This window comes from Psittacula echo (genome assembly GCF_963264785.1).
Source record: "Psittacula echo genome assembly, chromosome: Z".
Taxonomy (NCBI): Eukaryota; Metazoa; Chordata; class Aves; order Psittaciformes; family Psittacidae; genus Psittacula; species Psittacula echo.
In genome coordinates this window covers 19,435,809-19,457,551 of record NC_137742.1, presented here as the reverse complement: position 1 = coordinate 19,457,551, position 21,743 = coordinate 19,435,809, and the positions used below count along the sequence as shown (strand labels likewise).

The window sequence follows — 21,743 nt, the reverse complement described above, 5'->3', positions numbered from 1 at the left end:
AAAATAATAATTAATTAATAATTAATACAATCCAATAAATACTAACCTTATTCTTCAATTCCCGTTCAGACAACAGCATCCCAATTATTTATCTCTTTCTCTAGTAGGCACAATCAACACTGACATATGACAAAACATAACTGCTGCAGAATTTCCCTTCAGACAACTCGAATAACACAGCAAACACAACTACTCCTTGAAAACATGACATAATAGTCAAAGCTACCGCATGAAGAGCTCTGCAATTTTTCCTTCATTTAAAATACAGTGGTTCTACTGAAAATGGTAAGCCATTTGTTGATTCTTATGTCTTCAAATAGCCACAAAATACTCCTCTGGTTTTATAATTAAAGATGGTACTTCTGAACATTATTGACATCAGTTACCCATTAAAATCTCCACTTAAAACTAATACAAATACATATACAAAATAGATGAAAAATTAAAGTTACCCTCTGCCAAAAATTCTGGTTAGGACTTTAATACACATGGTATCACTAACATTTAGTAGAAAATTACTTTGTTAGACTGATCGCAAATGATGACTTCAGAAATATTTACATATAATATGTGCATGAAACATAGGTCTTCAAATACATCAAAATCTGATATTTTAAATAATAAAGAGAAGCTGTTCATGAAATCTTCTGCATTAACACTCCAAGAATAAGCAGCTGCAAGAATTGTTTGCCCACACACATTCTCTAGCTGCCTACAGTCTGTCCAGTTGAATGAGAAGTTAATTTACTTTTTCAACATCAGTCACAGGTCAAAGGAAGATTAAGCCAGACAGAAATTACTGCAGCTAGGAAGTGGCTTTTTAACAAAATGGTACCTAAACATACTGTTATACTGCCAGGAGGGAGCAACTGTACTTTAAGCTCAGAAATATGCCATTCGTTTCTTAGGAAATATGGAAATATGATTATAAAGACGGAAACATTAACTGTTCAACTTGCCTCCTGCTTGTTTAACAGTATCTTTTATCAAGAAACAGTTTGGAGGTATCCTTTGTAACATACTCAAAATCCAATTCTTACACAAACATTTAAAAAGCTTATAAAAATCTACTGTATTGTCATGAGAACGAAAACATGTACATGGAAAAAATACGTAACACAATAAACTCTTAAGGATTATACAAATTTACTGAAACTGTTAGTATAAAATAAGATTTTTTAAACCTGTTGTGGTTTTTGTTTTTTTTTTTTCTGAAGTATCTGTGAGCAGTTTCAAGCTTTGCTGCTAACTATGCAAGCCTCTTAGCATTTCTGATCTTGTTCAACATCTGCATCGGTGACATGGACAGTGGGATTGAGTGCGCTCTCAGCAAGTTTGCCGATGACACCAAGCTGTGTGGCTCGGTTGATATGCCAGAGGGAAGGGATGCCATCCAGAGGGACCTCGACACGCTTGTGAGGTGGGCTGATGCCAACCTTATGAAGTTTAACCATGCCAAGTGCAAGGTCCTACACCTGGGTCAGAGCAATCCCAGGCGCAGCTACAGGTTGGGCAGAGAAGAGATTCAGAGCAGCCCCACGGAGAAGGACTTGGGGGTGTTGGTCGAGGAGAAAATGAACATGAGCCGGCTTCAGTGTGCGCTCGCAGCCCAGAAAGTGAACCGTATCCTGGGCTGCATCGAGAGGAGCGTGACCAGCAGGTCAAAGGAGGTGATCCTGCCCCTCTACTCTGCTCCCGTGAGACCTCACTTGCAGTATTGTGTGCAGTTCTGGTGTCCTCAACATAAAAAGGACATGGAACTGTTGGAACAAGTCCAGAGGAGGGCCACGAGGATGATCAGGGGACTGGAGCACCTCCCGTATGGAGACAGGCTGAGAAAGTTGGGGCTGTTCAGCCTGGAGAAGAGAAGGCTGCGTGGAGACCTCATAGCAGCCTTCCAGCATCTGAAAGGGACCTACAAGGATTCTGGGGAGGGACTATTCATCAGGGACTGTAGTGACAGGACAAGGGGTAACGGGTTCAAACTTAAACAGGGGAAGTTTAGATTGGATATAAGGAAGAAATTCTTTACTGAGAGGGTGGTGAGGCACTGGAATGGGTTGCCCAGGAAGGCTGTGAATGCTCCATCCTTGGCGGTGTTCAAGGCCAGACTGGATGAGGCCTTGGGTGACATGGTTTAGTGTGGGGTGTCCCTGCCCAAGGCAGATGGGTTGGAACTAGATGATCTTAAGGTCCTTTCCAACCCTAACTATTCTATGATTCTATGATTTCAACTTCTTACAGCAGACAATTTCATCTATGACAGACAATTTGGCCAACAGCAGACAAATCAATAGCTGCCTGGCAAGATGGGATTATCTTTAATTTCTAGTTTTTCTCAACATAAAAGAATTTAATTTCAGGCCCTATAGTAACAACAACAAAAAAGCTTTAAAAAAAAAAAAAAATGCAAATAATGCAAATAATGCAAAAAATGCCTTACTCTCAAAGAACCAAAACTGCCAAATTTAGGAACAGGTATTTTCCTGCATCACAAAGAATCACATACAACATAGGAACTAGGAACAAGACTGTATGTCAATCCCAGACAGAAATAGTCTCTTTTTATGTCCAGAAATTTACCTTATTTACCTTCTGCCTAACACTGTTTTCAAGCATGCTAGAAGTTCACAAGTTCCTTAAAATAAATAAACAAATAAAAATTTGAAATAAACAGTCAGAAGGTTGGGGATGATGAGACATTATTACCATACTATGTAGATAATTTGTCACAGAATAAGTTACACCAAGACATCAGAAAAAATAACATTGAAAATCCAGAATGCAGACAAAAGTTAAAAATATGGACCATATTAACTGTAATTAGTGTTTCCATCCTCACTATTCATCACCATGTGCTTAACAGGCATTTATTTTGTTCCAAAAAAAGATATCAGATACTAATTCTGCTTGTGTCTAGTTGTGTTTGAAAGACCAAAGCAGCATGCTACCGAGGTGGTATCAAATTCTCAAGTTACTTTGGTTTTTGGAATTTAACTTTTGCTGCATCTCACTGGTACATTTTGATAGTGTCTGTTTTTGTGAAGAACAGCTTTGAAAATTACAGTTTCTATCAGTCAGAAATACAACCCAACCTAACTGTCTATGGGCTTTTCCAATCATATATAAATATTGCATCAAGTTGAGCTGTATAATGGAATAACAAGGTTAATTGAGTCATAATGCTCAAACCTACATTAAGGCAACATTAAGGTCATTTTTGTAATCAAAAAAGTAGTATTTTTCCACTATGAGTTAAACCTGCCGAACAGCGTATATTAAACCATTACCACTAAAGCAAATTCTATTATTTTGTTACTATAGATTTGAAATTCTATCTATTGACAGCTGGCATTCGAATTCTCCATGTATCCATATGGCATTTCATAATCTTTCTATAAATTCCTTTAGTTATTTGACAAAAAAAAAATGTGCTTGAAGTCATGGTAATAAGTTCTACAAATATATTCCTTTCAAACTTCGACATACCAAATATTTGGTATTAGAAAATACCAACATGAAAGCCTTGAGAGAAAAAAAAAAGTTTGGGGTTTCGTTTTGAAAACAAAGTGTCATTTTCAAAGCCAGTGTCAGAACCGATTTTAAATTGTTTAGTCCCTGAAGGAAAGTATTATGTCCTTCTGTTTTAGGATACCAGTGGCAACAAACTTCACCTCTACTTTTCAAGGCTTTTTTGTTTGGGTTGTTTAGGGTTTGGGGTTTTTTTTGATTGTTAGGGATTCGAGGTTTTATTCATATCACCACTCCTCTTCAAATCTTCAAAGTGGAGAGAAGATTATTAGGTTCTCAGACCAGTAAATTTAAGGGGAAAGTTATTCTGGCATGTAACAATACTTGTTTTAAAGGTACACCAAATTTAGGTAAGTAACCTGCATGATGACTAGCTGTCACAGAACTGGTAAGAAGAGCTTTCAACTCTGCTCTAGTGCAGAAACAAGCACATCCCGTATTTACTAGTTATCTTTCAATACAAACTTACTGTAAACATCTGTCTGCTTGTCTCTATTAAACCTTCTCTTGCTGAAAAAGCAAGACAAGATTTCAGTCCTCCCCCTTCAAGTTTCTAATTCCAAAAATGAAGGAACCAAATGTAATTAAAGTAACTTGCTCCATGTTATATGTCAAACAATGAACACCAATTTAAGAAGCCTCATCAGGAACATTTTGCTGCCATAACACCTGCGCAACTTACTTCTCCCTCATTACACTAGGAAAACAGCAATTTCCAGAACAACACATCTCTCCCTTGCCCCTGTTCTCAAACTTTGCCTCCCCAAACCTCTTTTGCCCTTCTGCTTCTCTTACTTTCACATCTTCCTACCCATTGTCTTCCTCGGCTAGACTAATACTGAAAGTGACAGAATTCACCATGTGATTCATCAGAGCCACTCTGACCTCGTAAAAAAGGTGCATATCCATGAACAACACACCACACAGAATAAAGGACAGAAGCAAGTAGGATGGATTAGCAACTTTGAGATCATACACAAAGTACTTGCAAAAGGACTTAAGTCATCCTACTAATCAGAAACCTCCTCCTCTCCCTCAAACCATGTGAAGCTTTTGGGGAAAGAGGACCTTCCTTTCCAAGAGTCAGACACCAGATCACCATCAAAGAACATGCGATTACAAAAAATAAACAGCAGTGACGCTTTCAGTCATAGTGAATATACAAGATTTGGCTACTAGACCCTCTCTTATCCACACAATTATTATTTGAACAGTGTGGACTGAGTCAAGGGGAGTAGGCTTTAAATGAACTATATGCTCAGATGTATGGAACACTTACTTTTCCCAAAATACTGGGTTAGGTTATCTGCAAGATCAGACCAATACTCACTGCTGCTTGGAGTCTTGTTTTTAAAATTAAGCTCATTAACTGTACAAGTTGCAGTGCTTTTAATCTTTTCTACCCTCACTATGTCAATTTGTCTCTCCACATCTTTCACCTTGAGTCTGCTCCAAACTTCCACATTACCACAATCTTGAGACCAAAAATCCCCCTGGAGTTCCATTCTGCATTTCAGTTTACAGCTGGACTGCTGTGTTGCAAGAGTCTGTGCACAGTACTTTCTCTGATATACATTAAAAACAAAACTGACATTCAAGATAAAATTGTAAAATTGAAATTCAATATATATTTTAGAAGGTCCTTTTTCCTCTATAAATAATTAAAATAATTCTTTGTATAAACACCACTCATACAGCAAAGGCAAGACCTCAAAAAACTTCTTCCCCTGCTCTTACCTTGAAATTTTATTTTGAGTACTGTCTGGAGATGCAGGTAGCCACTGGAATTAATTTTGTCAGAATTAAATGCTGCAGAACTGTTTTTTTTATTAATGAAAACCAAAGCTTACAAAATGTCTGAACCTGACAACATCACACATACATTATCCCACACAGTGTTTGAGAGTAAGTAGCAAACACGCATTACGGCTACATGAAATAATAAGCAATATAACTGCTGCAACATGTTACTTGTTCAAAACCTGACAAAACTAGCTAGCACTTAATAGAGCTTCTGTTAACTAGAGGCAGCCAGAGCTTTGCAAATCTTTGTGTAGCTCTCTAGTCTGCCCAAATCTAGATCTGGAAAGCCTACTAAACCCTGTTTTAATATATGGCTTAGTATGAACATGCACTAAAAAAGCCAACACTATTTTGAAGAAAAAGGAAAAAAAAACCCCAACAAACAAAATCCAAACACATAACACAAGCTAGTTCAACAACAACAACAAAAAAAAAAAAACCACACAAAAACCAACCAAAAACACCAAAAAAAAGACTCTCAAAAGAGTCAATCCCCTCAAAAAAAACCAATTTTTTTTGAAAGCTAATAAACGTTTTCTTTATTATTCATGAAAGCGCAAGACAGAAAATAAAACACGTTTCTTCTATGTAAGTCCTAGGTTTCCCACAAAAAATAGCTTTCCCCTCTTTCTACTGAGGACCCTTGCATAATAGCTGAAGAATAAGATCTAAATGGTATCCCATTGGAATGAGGAATGGTCTCCTTATTCTCTTGAGCATATAGCATGAACTGAATAACAGGCTCTCTACTAGACAAATGCCCCTAAGTATTTGCTTTCATAACCTCAGGTACTCATTTATGAACTAGCAAAACATTTGCTATCATGCTCAGAGTCTTTACAACCGAATCACAAGAGGAAGGTAATACATTTTGAAGAACCATAATCTATTACTGAAAAGTGAACGAACAATCCATTAGCACAAAATATAGGGACTGTTTGGCCAGGTACTACACCTGTGCACATAAAATACTTTGCTTCTGCAACACTAGTATCTTTGTGTCCTGACTACAATAGCTTGTGAAATAAAGGGACTCCGAAATAATAAACAGTTTTGGAGCAGACAGCTGATCCCAGCTAAGTAGAAATTAGTTTGAAGTTTTCTTTTCCCAGGTCACCCTTATTTTCTAATGCAAGGAGACACTGCAATCTTTCCCAACAAAGACATTTAAAAATCCCTCTTCTGCTTTCCTCCAATTCAGAAGAAATGTAATTATATTACTTAAATCATACAACTTCATCAAATTTTGGCTGCAGATAACTCAGATGTAAAACTTGAAGTAATTTGGTAAGACAGACAAACAAGGTACAACTTTCCTCCTGAAGAGGTCAAACTCAGAAGAGCATGTTGCACATAATTTCAAGCATCTGAAACCCAGACACATCTTACAGTGTGAAAGCTTCAAAACTGTGATCCAAGCCAAGGAGGCACTTCTACTTTCTGTATCAGCTCTAGCCATCTGCTGCTGATCTATTAGGCCATTAGGCTCACCACCAGACAGAGTAATGACGGAATCAGAAACTACTGCTTGAGTGATTTAAACTAGGCACATAAAACTTCATAAAGTTATGAGGAATGTTGCTGCATGTTCTTTTAACTTCAGACCAAACAATTGCTTGTTGTGCTACCAGTAACCAGTTCAGAATAACCAAGCAGCTTGGGGTTGTATATTTTGAAGTGCTTAAACATGTACTGATAATTCCAATCTTTTTATCAGCGGATGTCATAATATTGGTAAGTACTAAATATAAATCATGGTAATCAGAGTAGAACCTTTCTTGTGACTATTGCAAAATGAGCTCGGGAATGGTTTCAAAATTAGAGGGCAGCCATATTATTCTGTAATTAAAAATCTGAAAAATGTAGAACTATCAGAATTTTCACATGCAAGTACCTGCAAAAAACACCACAAATAAAACTACTGCTTGAAGGTTTAAGCTTTAATCCTACAGTGTTCAACCAATAAGCTATACTACTCCCATAATGAAATTTTGCAAATAACATGAAACTGTAATTTACCAAGTTGTATCAAACTTGACCAAAACTCACTACAAAATTCAGTAAACAAAAGCATAGTGTTGAAATCATGAAAGAATCATAGAAATCAACTAGGTTGGAAAAGACCTTTAAGATCACCGAGTTCAACCTTTGCCCCAGGACTGCCAAGTCTACAACTAAACCATGTCACTAAGGGCATCAACTACATGTTTTCTGAACGCTTACAGGGACAGTGGTTCCACCACTTCTCTGGGCAGCCTGTTATAATGCCTGACCACCCTTTTGGTGAAGAAATTTTGCATAATATCCAATATAAACCTCCCCTGCTCTGCTTGAGGCTGTTACCTCTAGTCCTATCACTTCTTACAGTATTAGCTTTTACTGTTAGCAATTCTAACACCTATACTTACTTTAAAACATGCATCTAGCAAACTGATATAGTACATTCTTTCTACAGATTGAAAAATACACCAATTACTCCAATAATAAATTAGACAAAGACTTTAAATGCACTCTGAATTTGATGTAACAAAAAAGCTATCTGTACCAAACTGTATCTTGTCAAAATACTTTTCTGAAAGAAAAGCAGTACTGCAGGATCTGCATATCCAATTGCAAGATATCCTGCAAGCCACTAGATTCTCAAACAAATAGGTTTTTCGATAGTAGCTGATCATTATAACCAGAAAATAAACTTAAGTGGTTTGTATTATAAGACCATTCACAATTCCATAAGGTATGGAAGCTCCTTTATCCCTTTTTAGAAAATGAGATGTGAGATACTAAAGCTAGAAATGCGACTTGTATACTGCCAAACTTTGAGGAATGTACCTGTGTACTAAAATTTATTATATTGGAGACATCTACATTACTGGTAAAACAGAAATTGTATGTAAGGAAGGTATCCACAAAGGAAAACAAACCAAACTGCTGCTTTCAAGAAGCAATAGAAAGTACAGAAGCAAAAGACAAACCTTCTCTCATGCACCTCTATCTACATTTATTACCTCACTGTAAGCTGCAGGAAGATAGCTTGAATTTAAAGTTTAGAACACTGGATCTTTTTTTTTTCACTACATACTTTGAGTGTCCCTTCCAAGCAGAGAGACCACAGGGGCTGTTTAACAATATTTCTCGTATAAAACCGAAACTGAGAACTGGGAAGATGTAAGTTCCAGTGCCTACTTCACCAAGGAAGTAAGGAATTACTTCACAGAAACTATGCAATGAATGCCAGCCTTAACCGTTCCTTCACGTTGCCAAAACTATCTTACTCTGAAACATCTCCTCCTTGTTCTAAGGAAAATTTTATTCTCACTCTTCCAACATACAATGATTGTGCTGATGTGTAAAACTTTAAATAAGAAAAACTCAGTGCTCTTCCCTGCCTCTTCTCTGAAGAATTATGATCAGGCTACTCTCCTATGGGATTTGAAGCGTAAGTTCCAGTTCCCTTCAGGCAAAGATCTTCAATCTCCCTCTTAGTGAAAATATTAAGAGACACTAATTCTTCTGTCTCCCTCTGTGGCAGGGAAGGAATCTAAGCCACTATTTAAAAAAACAGATTTCTTGGAAAAAAATGCCAACTTAAAGACTCCCTACCTCGCATATCCATGCTGTTCATTCCTACCTCTGCTACATCCTGCTATTTGTTCTGGAATAACTGCTTAAAAGGTAGAGTGTTTAAAACAAATAAATTTATTTTTAATCTGAATCAGTTGACGTATCCAATTTACGACATAGCACAGGCAACAGCTGAGTCAGCACCACAGAGGACTAAAAGAAGGGCAGAAACAAGCCATCAAACAGAATCATGGTTTGGTTTGGAAGGGACCATAAAGATCACCTAGTACCAACACTTCTTCCACAGGCAGGGACACCTTCTACATGAACACTAAGTTTCTTCATTAGCATAGAGGAATTTCCCAAATTCCAAAGCATTTTTATGGCACAGGATTAACCTTCAGCACTGTCAAGCAGGTGCCAGTTTTAAAAGGGAGGAAGCAGCAGTAACCAATGTGACAGAGCATAAAAAGTGGGAAAAATAGTATGGGCATTGTCCTTCTTGTTGTTTATTATCTGTATCTACAGCTTTCTCTGTGTGTTTATATATGTGTATATACGTGTATGTGTATACATGTATAAAGACCCCACAAATTTTTAAAAGTTACTGGACCTAACATATGTTTATAAGTAAAGATAAAAGTAGAATGGAAAAACAAACCTTCCAAATAATAGGTAATGGCATTAAACCTTATTTTGAATCCTGACTAGAAGGGAGTCCTACAAAAACTTAAGTTCTGTGACATGCACAGAAGTAAACACATGCACATATCTTCAGCTGGAGGCTGGGTCACATACCGGACTTTCAATACAGATCTCTGCATTAAAGACACAAACAGCAAAGTGCCACCAAAAATTATAAAGCAATTCCCAGCATTATTTCTAGGAATCAGCGAGAACTGCTGTGTATCCCCTGAAACAAAAAAAAAAAAAAAAAAAAAAAAAAGAACGACGGATCTTGGGGAGGGGACAGAGTGGAAAAACTACAGGGCACAGAATAGGGCAAAGGAGTGAAAATTCCTAGGATAACCGTCCTGGCGATGGTTGCAGCCATCGTCCTCTCCGGTTCCGTGCAGCGAGGTAAAAGCTGCCCGCTACGCCGGGCACGGAAAGGCTCCTCTGCCGCTTCGGCCAGCTCTCGACCTCCGGGAAGGACACCGGGCGAGCGGTCACAGCGAAAAAGACAACAAGAACAGACGCAGACGAGCACCCTCAGCCCGGGAGGAAGGCCCCTTCCCGGCGCCCGCAGGTCACCCGGGCGCCCCCGCTCGCGGCGGGAGCCCTACGCGGCCCTCCCGGCCCAGCGCCCGAGGAGGCCGCAGCGAAGCCCTAGGCCCGGGTCGGCCTCCTCGGGAGCGCAGCCGCCCGCCCCGGGCCGCCGCCAGCGGGCCCCTGGCAGCAGCGGTGCTGCCGGCGGAGTGCCCGCGGTGCCCGTTACCTGGCCGGCGACAGGCGGGGAGCGCGGACCCCGCTCCTCACGACAAAGTGCCTCAGTGCCACTGACATTGAGAGAGCCGCCGCCATGACGCTCGCCGCAGCAGCTGGGAGACGGCAGCGTCGCAGGGCCAAATCTCCTCCGCCCAGACAGGAAACGCGAAGAAGAAGGCGGAAAGAGGGAGTGGTAGGGAGGGGGGCAGGTTGTAAGGGGAAGAGAACTGGGGAAGGGGAGAAGGGAGAGAATTGTAGGGTTGCTGATAGCCCACAGCTGGCACTGCGGAAAGTCAAGCCTTATGCCGGAGCCCTGTGGAGGAGCTAGGCATGCGTTCAGAAACATTTTCTGGCAGCTTCGGTCCTGAAGACATCTTCTCGGCGCAGGGGATGAGTCCCCGGGAGGAAAGGCACAGGCCTTCGGGGCCAGTGGGCTGCCTCCACCTGGCAAGGTGGCTGGGTTGGCCGGTTGGGCTGGCAAGGCAGGGAGGGCTTCGTCGTTTGCAAGCCTTGGTGTCTCCTGTGCCTGGAGCCCCTCCAGCTTGGGCACAACATTCATAGTTTTGGTATTTTTGGCCCCATTCTTTCCCGTTGTTTCACTGACACAATGGTGCTCTCCAGTCAAAGATACCAATTCTTTGATACATCTCTCACCTGTTTTTTAACATACTATTTAGTTGCACTATCTAAAGTGGATCCATATTCTTGGTTCACTAGTAAGATAATCAAGTCTAACATACTGTGGCGCTTTCAGGAGGTCTGTTTTGTTTTTAAACCAATTCCAACTTTATTTGAGTGAGGAAGACTGGCAAGAGCCCTATTCTTTCAGAGGGTATTGAAAAATAGTGCCTGGAACACAATAGTTCTATACGCTACATGCACTATACACTATAGTGCCCGGGAAGCGCTATAGGTCTGTGTTCATGGTGAAAGAAGGCACATTACTATAAATTAAGAGTTCAATACGATGATCAGTGGCAAAACCTACAATGACATAGTTTCAAAAAATATGTGCTACAAAAGCACAGTGTTATAATAGAATCTATAATATTGTGAAAGAGTGAAAAGTTTTTGGTTCTGGGTGGGGGAAAAAAAAAAAGACTGCATTCTTAAGACTATTCTGATTATTTTTATATTAAAAATTTGTTGACATTTTGTAAAAAGCTTAACTAAAGTTTCAGCTTCAATTTTGCTGAAAAATTGAAAAAATGCTTAGAAGTTTGTAAGCAGAAAAGTGATGAAATTCCTATCGGTGATGTGGGTTTTGACTGTTTCTGCATTGCTCCAGATGCCAGCCAAGAACACTTGATTTTGACAGCACAGTTTGACAGGGTCAGACACAAAAATTCTACACAAGCAAGTAAATTCATCATTTTCCTGCCTCAAGTAAAGAAAGGTGGAAGAAGAATAATTCTAATGGAAAGTGAAACTTTGAATTAATGTCTTCTGGGGTTATCAAATAAACAGAGCACTAATTTCCAAGGGAACAAACAAGCAACACCCTTGTATTATATAATCCTAATTAACTGTCAAACCTAAAGCAATTATTTCATAGTCTTTGAATTAAGCGAAGGTTGCAAAATACTTTCTGTTGTAAATCATTGTAGTAGAACTTTCCACTCTCAAATATTTAATCTTCCATGCTTTCTTGCTGTCAAATATTTCTGAATTGTGTGGAAATGAAAATGAATACTGTTGCTCAAAACAGCAACAATGCTGCAGAAAAAAATGGCATACTTTTTTTCTGGGCAGCATAATACAGATACACAGTAAGGACAGTGATTTAAAAATTTGGGGGGTTTAGGAGTATTTGAACTTAATTTTTCAATCATCAGTGAATATGTTCAAAGTTAGATACAGCAAGGCAGACAGCAGGAGTAATTTTGTAGCAAAGATGAATTGAAACAGCTTATACTGGGAGGTCATCTCCCTCCTTAAATACAGGTGGGGAATACCCCAAACTTTTGAACTTGCCAGGTTTTCTTTGGGGATTTTGAGAAAAAAAAAAAACACTGTTTCCCAAAGTTGTTTTGTTTCGGACTTTTTTTTAAAATATATCAGTTATCAGCCTAATAATGCACCAAACATGCAGATAGTCATAATGAGAAATTAATGAACTTTTCTCTCTTTTCCCAAATCTTTTTCCAGTACATAGAATCATAGAATAGTTAGGGTTGGAAAGGACCTTAAGATCATCTAGTTCCAACCCCCCTGTCACGGGCAGGGACAGCTCACACTAAACCATGCCACCCAAGGCCTCATCCAACCTGGCCTTGAACACCGCCAAGGATGGAGCATTCAGAACTTCCCTGGGAAACCCATTCCAGTGCCTCACCACCCTCACAGTAAAGAATTTCTTCCTTATATCCAATCTAAACTTCCCCTGTTTAAGTTTTAACCCATTACCCCTTGTCCTGTCACTACAGTCCCTAGTGAATAGTCCATCCCCAGCATCCCTATAGCCCCCCTTCAGATATTGGAAGGCTGCTATGAGGTCTCCACGCAGCCTTCTCTTCTCCAGGCTGAACAGCCCCAACTTTCTCAGCCTGTCTCCATACGGGAGGTGCTCCAGTCCCCTGATCATCCTCGTGGCCCTCCTCTGGACTTGTTCCAACAGTTCCATGTCCTTTTTATGTTGAGGACACCAGAACTGCACAGAATACTCCAAGTGAGGTCTCACGAGAGCAGAGTAGAGGGGCAGGATCACCTCCTTCGACCTACTGGTCACGCTCCTTTTGATGCAGCTCAGGACACAATTGGCTGTCTGGGCTGCGAGCGCACACTGAAGCCGGCTCATATTCATTTTTTCATTGACCAACACCCCCAAGTCCTTCTCCGTGGGGCTGCTCTGAATCTCTTCTCTGCCCAACCTGTAGCTGCGCCTGGGATTGCTCTGACCCAGGTGTAGGACCTTGCACTTGGCATGGTTAAACTTCATAAGGTTGGCATCAGCCCACCTCACAAGCGTGTCAAGATCCCTCTGGATGGCATCCCTTCCCTCTGGCGTATCAACCGAACCACACAGCTTGGTGTCATCGGCAAACTTGCTGAGAGCGCACTCAATCCCTGTCCATGTCACCGACGCAGATGTTGAACAAGACTGGTCCCAACACCGATCCCTGAGGGACACCACTCGTTACCGGTCTCCAGCCGGACATCGAGCCATTGACCACAACTCTTTGCGTTCGGTCATCCAGCCAGTTCTTTATCCACCGAGTGGTCCACCCATGAAATTGATGTCTCTCCAATTTAGAGACAAGGATGTCATGTGGGACAGTGTCGAACGCTTTGCACAGATCCAGGTAGATGATGTCAACTGCTTTGCCCCTGTCCATCAGCTTCGTAGCCCCATCATAGAAGGCCACCAAATTGGTCAGGCAGGGTTTCCCCTTAGTGAAGCCATGCTGGCTGTCACCAACCACCTCCTTGTTTTTCATGTGCCTTAGCATGCCTACCAGGAGAATCTGCTCCAAGATTTTGCCAGGCACAGAGCTGAGACTGACTGGTCTGTAATTCCCTGGGTCATCCATTTTCCCCTTCTTGAAAATGGGGGTTATATTTCCCTTGTTCCAGTCGTCAGGAACTTCACCTGACTGCCATGATTTTTCAAATATGATGGCCAGTGGCTTAGCAACTTCATTCGCCAGCTCCTTTGGGACCTGCGGATGGATTTCGTCAGGTCCCATGGACTTATGTATGTTTAGGTTTTTAAGATCGTCTCAGTGTGTGCTGGTAAGTTAGAGGAGGCATTCACACCAAGTCAGGTTTACTTCAGCTAATCTAAACTCATCCCTTTTGTATTGCTTCAGCTAGGAAAAATGTTCTGTCATTTCTGGAAGTAGAGAAAGATTTTACAGCTGTTCAAAGGCACCAGTGGTTTGGTGAGGCCACTTGCCCTTGAGGCCTCCATTGTAAACTGAGGCAATTTTTTTGAATCTGTCGACTTTGCATCAGCTGGCAGATCGTCATAGCTCAGCCAAAGACTTTTGGGGTAGGTCCAGCTTTGTGTCTGGTGTTTTCTTTCCCTGTTAGAGATGGAGTCGGTGGTTTGGGCAGCACGTGAAAGCTCCTGTGTTTCACACAGCCCAGTTCTTTGAACTCCTGCTCTCTCTGCTACCTCTTCTTTGGGTGGGGGAAGGACAGAGGTAGGTAGCACATGGCAGCTGGAATTTGAAGCTGCCACCTTATTAACTGAATCTGTCAAAGGAGGATGCCAAATTCAGGAAGTGCCTTTTGCAACTCCAGAGACATGACCTGTGCTAGATCACAGCAGCTGATGGGCTTGAGCGTTTGCGCAAGTGAACACACTGCTAATTGCTAGCACAGTCCCTGAAATCGTTTTGGCCCTGTCCAATTAGCACCATCCCAAACAGTGTCTGAGCACAGTCTGGGAACTAGCGTGGGCCTGGGCCTGTTCCTAATAAGCTGTGTGGATGAGGCCATTCTGATTTTTGGATTGTTTTTTTGGAGCAGGGGAGAAGAGGAGAAAGCTTCATGGATGTGAGCTGTGCCACGTAAGCTGAGCTGCATCAGGGGCATGAAAGGGTCCTTGGACTGTTTATTTACTAATATAAATGTAACCATAGCATTTGTTGCTGAAGTATTGTTGCATAGTAGTCACAAACACATGAGAGACTATTTCAAGACAAGTAACCATAGCTCTCTAGAGACAGCATGTGTGGCAATTCTAAGTACACAGTTTACCATGGAATTAATATGCACCAACAGTCCCCTTGCAGTCTGGTGCCTGAGAAAGGGAGAGATACGAATTTTTGTCTCCCACTACTCCCCCAGCTTTAGAAGTAGACCTGTAAAATACTCCTACATAGGTTTAATGTTTACTGTTTTACCTGATTGGCTTAAATTTGTGCAAATGTATTCACACACATAATACAACACCTTCTTAAATAACTATTCTGTGATTCTATGATTCTATGTCTTAGGTTAAACTAATGACTTTTTATGTGAATAGTCTTAGAAAACGAAGTGTTAAATGCTGTGTTTCCCCGAATAATTCAATAGATCAATTTTTGAGATGACTGCAGAAGTATCATTCTAAGTCCATACTTTCATGAAGGCTTTTAATTTTTCATTCATAATTCTGGCTGCAAGCTGGTCTTCTGTCACTGATATACTGTGAAACACTGTCCCTCAAGACTGGAACAGTTCATGTGCCAGCACTTATTGTGCTGTACAGTATGCTCACAGTTCCTATTGTCTCACTCTATGAGAAAACTTATTAGCTTAACTATGCAGAGTTAGAGTCATATTTTTTCTTCACATATGTAAGCTGCACACATTGTGAGAATTGGAGAGGAAAATTTAACCTTTTACTTCTTTCCTGAAAGACTGAAGAGGTGCACAGCTTTATTCCATGCCAAAATCAGTTCTGGTACAAATAACTGCAGTCTGAAATAAACCACAGTTAGCCCTTAAAAGCAGAATTCAAGAACTATTCCTTAATGTATTGTTGCTTTGAATTGGTTTGCTTTCTTCTGGGTGGCATAGAGGAACTATGTAGGAAACAATAGCATCAGTCTCAATGATCTCAACAGTCTAATGTGGCAAAGAACTGGTGAAAAAAGGGCACAACATACAAGAAAACTGATTATACTGGCTATAGCAGTGTGTATTCCCAGTTCCATTTTGTTTGTCGGTTGTATTGCTTTTACATACAGAAGCTGTGATTTCAGTGTTGGATAACTTTCAGATTCTGACCCTTCAGACATCTAAGCATGGCAGCTTAACATACATGTTAATTAACATTCATGTTAATTAACTTTTGTGGGACTGGAAGTTAGTTTTTAAAGTACTACTTTTTAGTGTGAATATTTTAGTTGGAAAATTTTGTCTTTGTAAGGATTTACTCTGTAAGAAGGGACTCTTTGTGCTTTGTTCTGTCAAGAATAAATTCTTTTGTGGATGAAATACCAGCTGCAGTTATGCTTGCAGGTTTTTTGAGAATTTGCAGTGAGACAAAGATTATTCCTCTTATATAGTCATTTGCAAACTTTATCATGCTTTAGATGTTAGGATAAATTTAATGGAAGAATTTGTCCCAAATGTCAGTTTCTGCATTAAAAGATGACTTAGCATAAGAACATGATGTTTTGGGATTTTAGTATTTATTTACATTCTCTATATGGCAGCCAGGATGGTAAGGAAGCTGACAATATTCTCAAAGTCTGTTTGATTGCATATGAAATTTAAATTGCAGTTGGAGCTGTCTGGATTTAATTTCCCCCCCCCCCCCCCCCCTTTGGTATGGGGGAATAAAATATCTCAGCTCATACAGGAGAAAAAAATTAAAACCAGGCAGAGCCAGCCCCATTGTAAGCTTCACATGCAATCAAACGGCCTCGCAGGGAAACTCTCCTTCCTGGCTGCACTGCTGCCACTGGTGAACCACAATTAAAAAAAAAACCAAAAAACAAAAACAAAAAACCACTTTTTATACTCCCTGCTTTCAAGCTAGACATTGACATGTGAACCAAAATCTTCTTTTTAACTATTGCCCGGGAGGCCACCAAAGAATCCCAGCTGACCCCCTGCCATCAGAGTGAGTGATGGTCGGCTGCTGGTGTTGCAGCTCACTTCCCCCAGGCTGCCACCCTGAGAGATCCCACCATCCACCGTCGGTGTGAGTGACATTAGCCCACTGGGCTTTGAAAACACTTTTCAGGTCGGTCATCGAGGAGAGATAGCTTCCTTCACACACACCATCAGGGTGAGTGACGTCAGGCCACTGGGGTTTAAAATACAGACCCTCAGGCTTGCTAAGCTGACATTGCTGAGAAAACTGCTTTTATTGTTTTACATCAGCAGGGACCTCTTTGTCTTTTTTTGCATTGTTTACTTAGAAGCCAGCCTCCCCCTTCCCGACTCCCACCCCAGACAATTATTAACATCTGTAGGGTAATTTCTACTTATTCTTTTTTTTTCTCTCTCTCTTTTTTTTTTTTTTTTTTTTTTTTTTTTTTAGCTGGAGGTAAAGCAGATTTTACTCTTTGAATTTTTATAGCCATCTGCTTTCTCATATGATTTTTGAAAGATCCTGGGTGTGCCTGGGTATTTGTTAGTGGGAGAGTCTTAGAATAATAAAAGGAAAGAAAGCAGTTCTCAGAGATTCTGGTCCTTTTGGCTTTCCAGGTCAGATACTCTTTGATCGATAATGCTAATGATAGTCATTCTTCCTTCTTAGCTTCTTCTGAGGTTCCTGAAAAATTAAGACTTCAAGAAATGTTTCTCTTCGGTCTTGACAGAGTATGACTCTGTCTGGTGCTCATACTGCAAAAATTAAAAGGCTCCTTTCCAGGCAACCATTATAGAAATCTATACCTGACATTTTGGATGGTTTTTGATCCCTAAATTCAGATGATGAATTTTAGAAGCTTTGTGAAATAATGCGTAAGATTTAGGATAAAAAAGCTTGAACCAATTAGTAAGGAGTAAAAAGCTTTAGAATTGTCATTCTATAATATTGCTGAAAACACTGTATCATACAGTATTAACTAGTGCAGTAGAAGTACTGTTTCTATGAACTCTACTTCCCTTTCATTCAAAATTAGGAAATGTTTCTTGATATAATATGGAAAACTAGAAATTTTTATTTTTTTTAAATACTTAAGGGATTCTAATTCCTTATGGAAACTGCAAACATAGGTAAGCTAAACTAAATACATGCATTTAAGGTTTTGGGAAAATAAATTCTGAGAAAGATTACTTGGTTAATTGTTAATGTATTTAAACATTTAGAATAGTATTGAAACTAACATTTCTTTTTGTCTGATTTGCAACTTTTTTTCTTTTTCTTTGCTCTGTGCAATTTGAAGCTCTTCTGATCTGATCTGATCTTCATTTGGATGCATAAACTCATTTTGGATTCAGATTTCACAAGAGGTACTGTGCAGAGTACCATTGCTTTTTAAGAGAAATTTGATTGCTTAAAATAGTTTCTCACTTCTTCTTTAGCCTGTCTATTTTTTTGAATGGCATCAACTATAGCTAGATACTGAATGGCAGCAGTTTCATTGAAGGAAGAGGCTTTTTAATCTTCTTGAGAGATTAGCAGGAAATTATTGAAAATATGTAGTAGAAATGTATTTTGATGTAGCAACTGGGCTGTCCAGTGAAACACATTTGAAAAGAATTTGCTTTAGCCTTATAAAATCTGAAATATAAACCAGAAATACATGAAGAGTGCAATACTAGATCAGACTGAGGTCCTTTTATGTTACTATGAAAGTAGCCCCTAGTAGTTGCCATTAGGAGATGCTTCTGAGGACACTGAAGAAAGAATGACAGTCTTCCACACTGAAGTTCTCACCCTAAGTAAACCTTAAACTCTCAGTTTAAACCTCCAGGTTTTTCCTACTCATAAAAATTCTTTTAAGGATACAATTTTAATGAGCTTGAGAATATTATGTAATATTAAACACCAGAAGCCAGTTATGTATTCTGTGGGGTTTTTTTAATTATTGTCCTAAGTTTTGAATAAGCCCAACCTCACTTTAGTATAAATGAGACTTTGAAGGCCAAGTGTTTGTTTGTGAAGCAAGAACTGGACCCCAGACTTTTGCAGTTCAGAAGCACAGACGAGATTGGGAATCTGTGCCACAAAATTTGCAAGAGGCTTTAATGAGTGCTTTTGCTTTTTTCTCCTGGCTGCAACAATCTGCATGAGATTTGCAGTTGCTCTCCTGTTTCTTGGCCAAACTGAAAAAACCCACTACTTTTAGCTCTTTTTGTGCTGTTTGCTGGGGTTCATGTGTGGCTCTGACAACACTGGTGTGCAGGCTTTCATGCTAGCAGCACACCCCAAAAAGGTTGCATCTCTAGCGTGATCTAGGAAAGGGCAGTGTATATTCAGTGCTGTGCAGTTCTGGGATTCCCCTGCCATGGAAATCCCCAGCTCTCCACCTCGTCAAAAGTTTGACCTTGTGTAGGATGGATTCGTTTGGCATTGCAAAACCTGTCTGTTCAGAAATAAGAAGTTGTGCCCAAATGTAATGATTTTGTTAAAAATTTAAAAAAAAAAAAAAAAAAAGAAGTTTCCTCCAGACATTCGGGCCTTTCTGGTCTACTCAGTTTGCATATTCAAATTATCCTATGGAACCATGAACATTATTTTGGATCTTTGTGTAAAATGAAAATTAAGTTTTCTCTTAAGTGCACAGCTTGAGAGTCTAAGATTCACGAGAGCTGCCAAAAAGTCTGCAGTATCTGTGACTGGCCATATAGAACTGAAAGATGGATATCCCTATAGCAACTGGAATCTAAAATCAAGAGATTGTAGAAAAGAAGGTAACAACCCATTTGGGTTATGCTTGCTTTGGCTCTGACTCCTATGGATAAGGAGATACAAGTTCTGTATGTCTGCCTTATGCACCGGCATGCTGGATCTGGAAGATACCACACATGTATTTCTGCACCTTCTGTATTTGGATGGAAGACATTAAAATCTTATACTAAAATGAAGCATATTATATAGTACTTCAAATTGTGATTGTGATCATCACTGTATTAACTGCAACAGGAATGTTGGGTTTTGTGACACAGTTATTTTCTACAAAAGGGATTGTGATGCCAGGAAAATAATACCATTTCTATAAAGCAGCTGTTGGAATTCTTAGCGATTAATGATTCAGTTTCCACGGAAGTAAATTACTGAAATATATATTGTCAGAATATTTTCTAAATTGAATATTTAGTGAATATCCAGGAAAAAAAAAAAAAAAAAAAGCACAACCAAAACAACAAACACCAAACCAAACCCCACACAAAAAGAAAAAAAAACCCAACACACACCCCACCACCACCACCAAAAAACAAACCTGAAACAAAACTAAGTCATTTAAAAGAGAAGATGTTGAAGAGTGCTCTGGTTTTACTGAATACACTGGTGAAGGAACACTATGCCCTCCTCAAAATAACGCCAAGTCAGGTTATGTGCTGTAGGAATATATATTTTTTAATAAGGTGGTTGGCAATAGCAGCTTTAGTCTGCCCATCACATCTTTCCCAGAATGTGCTGTTGGTTTGTTTTGTTTTTTTTTTTTAATTAAGGCACCTGACTGCTTATTGACAATAATTGTCTCTTTTTTTCTTTAAATGACATTCTATGATTTTTTTTTTTTTGTTTTAACTGGTTAAATCACGGTGAGACCTGTGATGCACATTATTTTTCTGCTTGTTAAAATACTATAGCCTGTATTAAACCAATCACAAAAATGAAGTTCTGAAAAAGGTTATCTACTTATCTGTGCTTTTTAGTATGGTTTTGTTCTAAAACCCTGGGCTCTGCTTTGTCATTAATAATGTACACAGTGAATTACAAGATTATCATTCTGGTAGTCAGGTGATTCATATTGCATACCATAATTTGTCTGAACAATTTTAAGAAGTGCTATAAACTAGTAATTTTACTCTATTTGCATGGTCTAATTAAATAAGTTTAGGACTACAAATGCCACAAGATTACTACTTACAATAAATAGTTCTGGGTTTAATTTTGGACAGTGTAGCATGATGTGTTACCAAGTCAAACGTCAGGGTCTTAAAATTAGATGATAAGTTGTAGGCCTGTTTCAACATCTGGGGAGAAGGGGCTGGTTCTGCCCTGTGCCACTAAAAGGCTTAGCATATTAGTATGCTTGCCACTGTCAGCCATTCAGCTGCCAGACAGTGTCATACTGACAAACAGATGACTTACATCCAACAGGAAAGTAGCACAGTAAGAGCGATATTAATTCTCTGTCAAATGAAAACGAACTATTACTTTGCAATAAACAATTTATATTTAAACAATTACGTAAACATATAATCAAAATATAATTATAATAGAAAACAGTTTATACAGTCCTCTTCTAATTTGGGGTCACTTTTTACTCAATTTTCTGTGACATTTTCTTTCTTAAATTGTTTTTTGTCTAGTTGCATATCAGATTTAGTTTTCACCAAAAGTAGTTGTATTGCAACACAACAAAAAACTCCCAGAAATAAATTTGTATTTCATCTCAAACAGAAACTCCTAGATGGGTCTTTGTCACCAGTTCAGTATTCCTTGTGAGTTTAATTTTAGCTAATACAAATAATAAAGTTGTTCATACTTGTGCCATTCGACTCCAATATTAACATATCAGGATTAAATCAGGGAGGATCTAGTGCATCCATGTGTTGTGAAAGCAAGGCTCTTTCATACGAAAAGCTGTGTGGTCATTACTTGTTCTCTTCCTGCTCTTCTGTGAAAAAATTAAACATTTGCTAGATTAATTGTCATGTGAAATTACTTCATCTTGGTCCTTTTCTAATTTTATCTATATATTTATTATTCCTCTCCTTACCTCTCTTCCCACATTTGTTCTGACCTCTAAGCCTTACGTTAGCAATTACCTTTCTTTGAGTCATTTAAAATAAAAATA

At 39.3% G+C, this 21,743-nt stretch overlaps 1 protein-coding gene across 1 annotated transcript in view; it reads right to left on the bottom strand.

The window, feature by feature from the left end:
- The window catches only part of NDUFS4 (NADH:ubiquinone oxidoreductase subunit S4), a 49,842-nt gene extending 39,378 nt beyond the window's left edge, over positions 1 to 10,464 (bottom strand). Inside the window, exon 1 of the mRNA XM_080637432.1 lies at positions 10,334 to 10,464. Coding sequence (XP_080493558.1) covers positions 10,334 to 10,419 — 86 coding nt within the window. The 5' untranslated portion in view covers positions 10,420 to 10,464. The remainder of the gene's footprint in view (positions 1 to 10,333) is intronic.
- Positions 10,465 to 21,743: the final 11,279 nt, after the last annotated feature.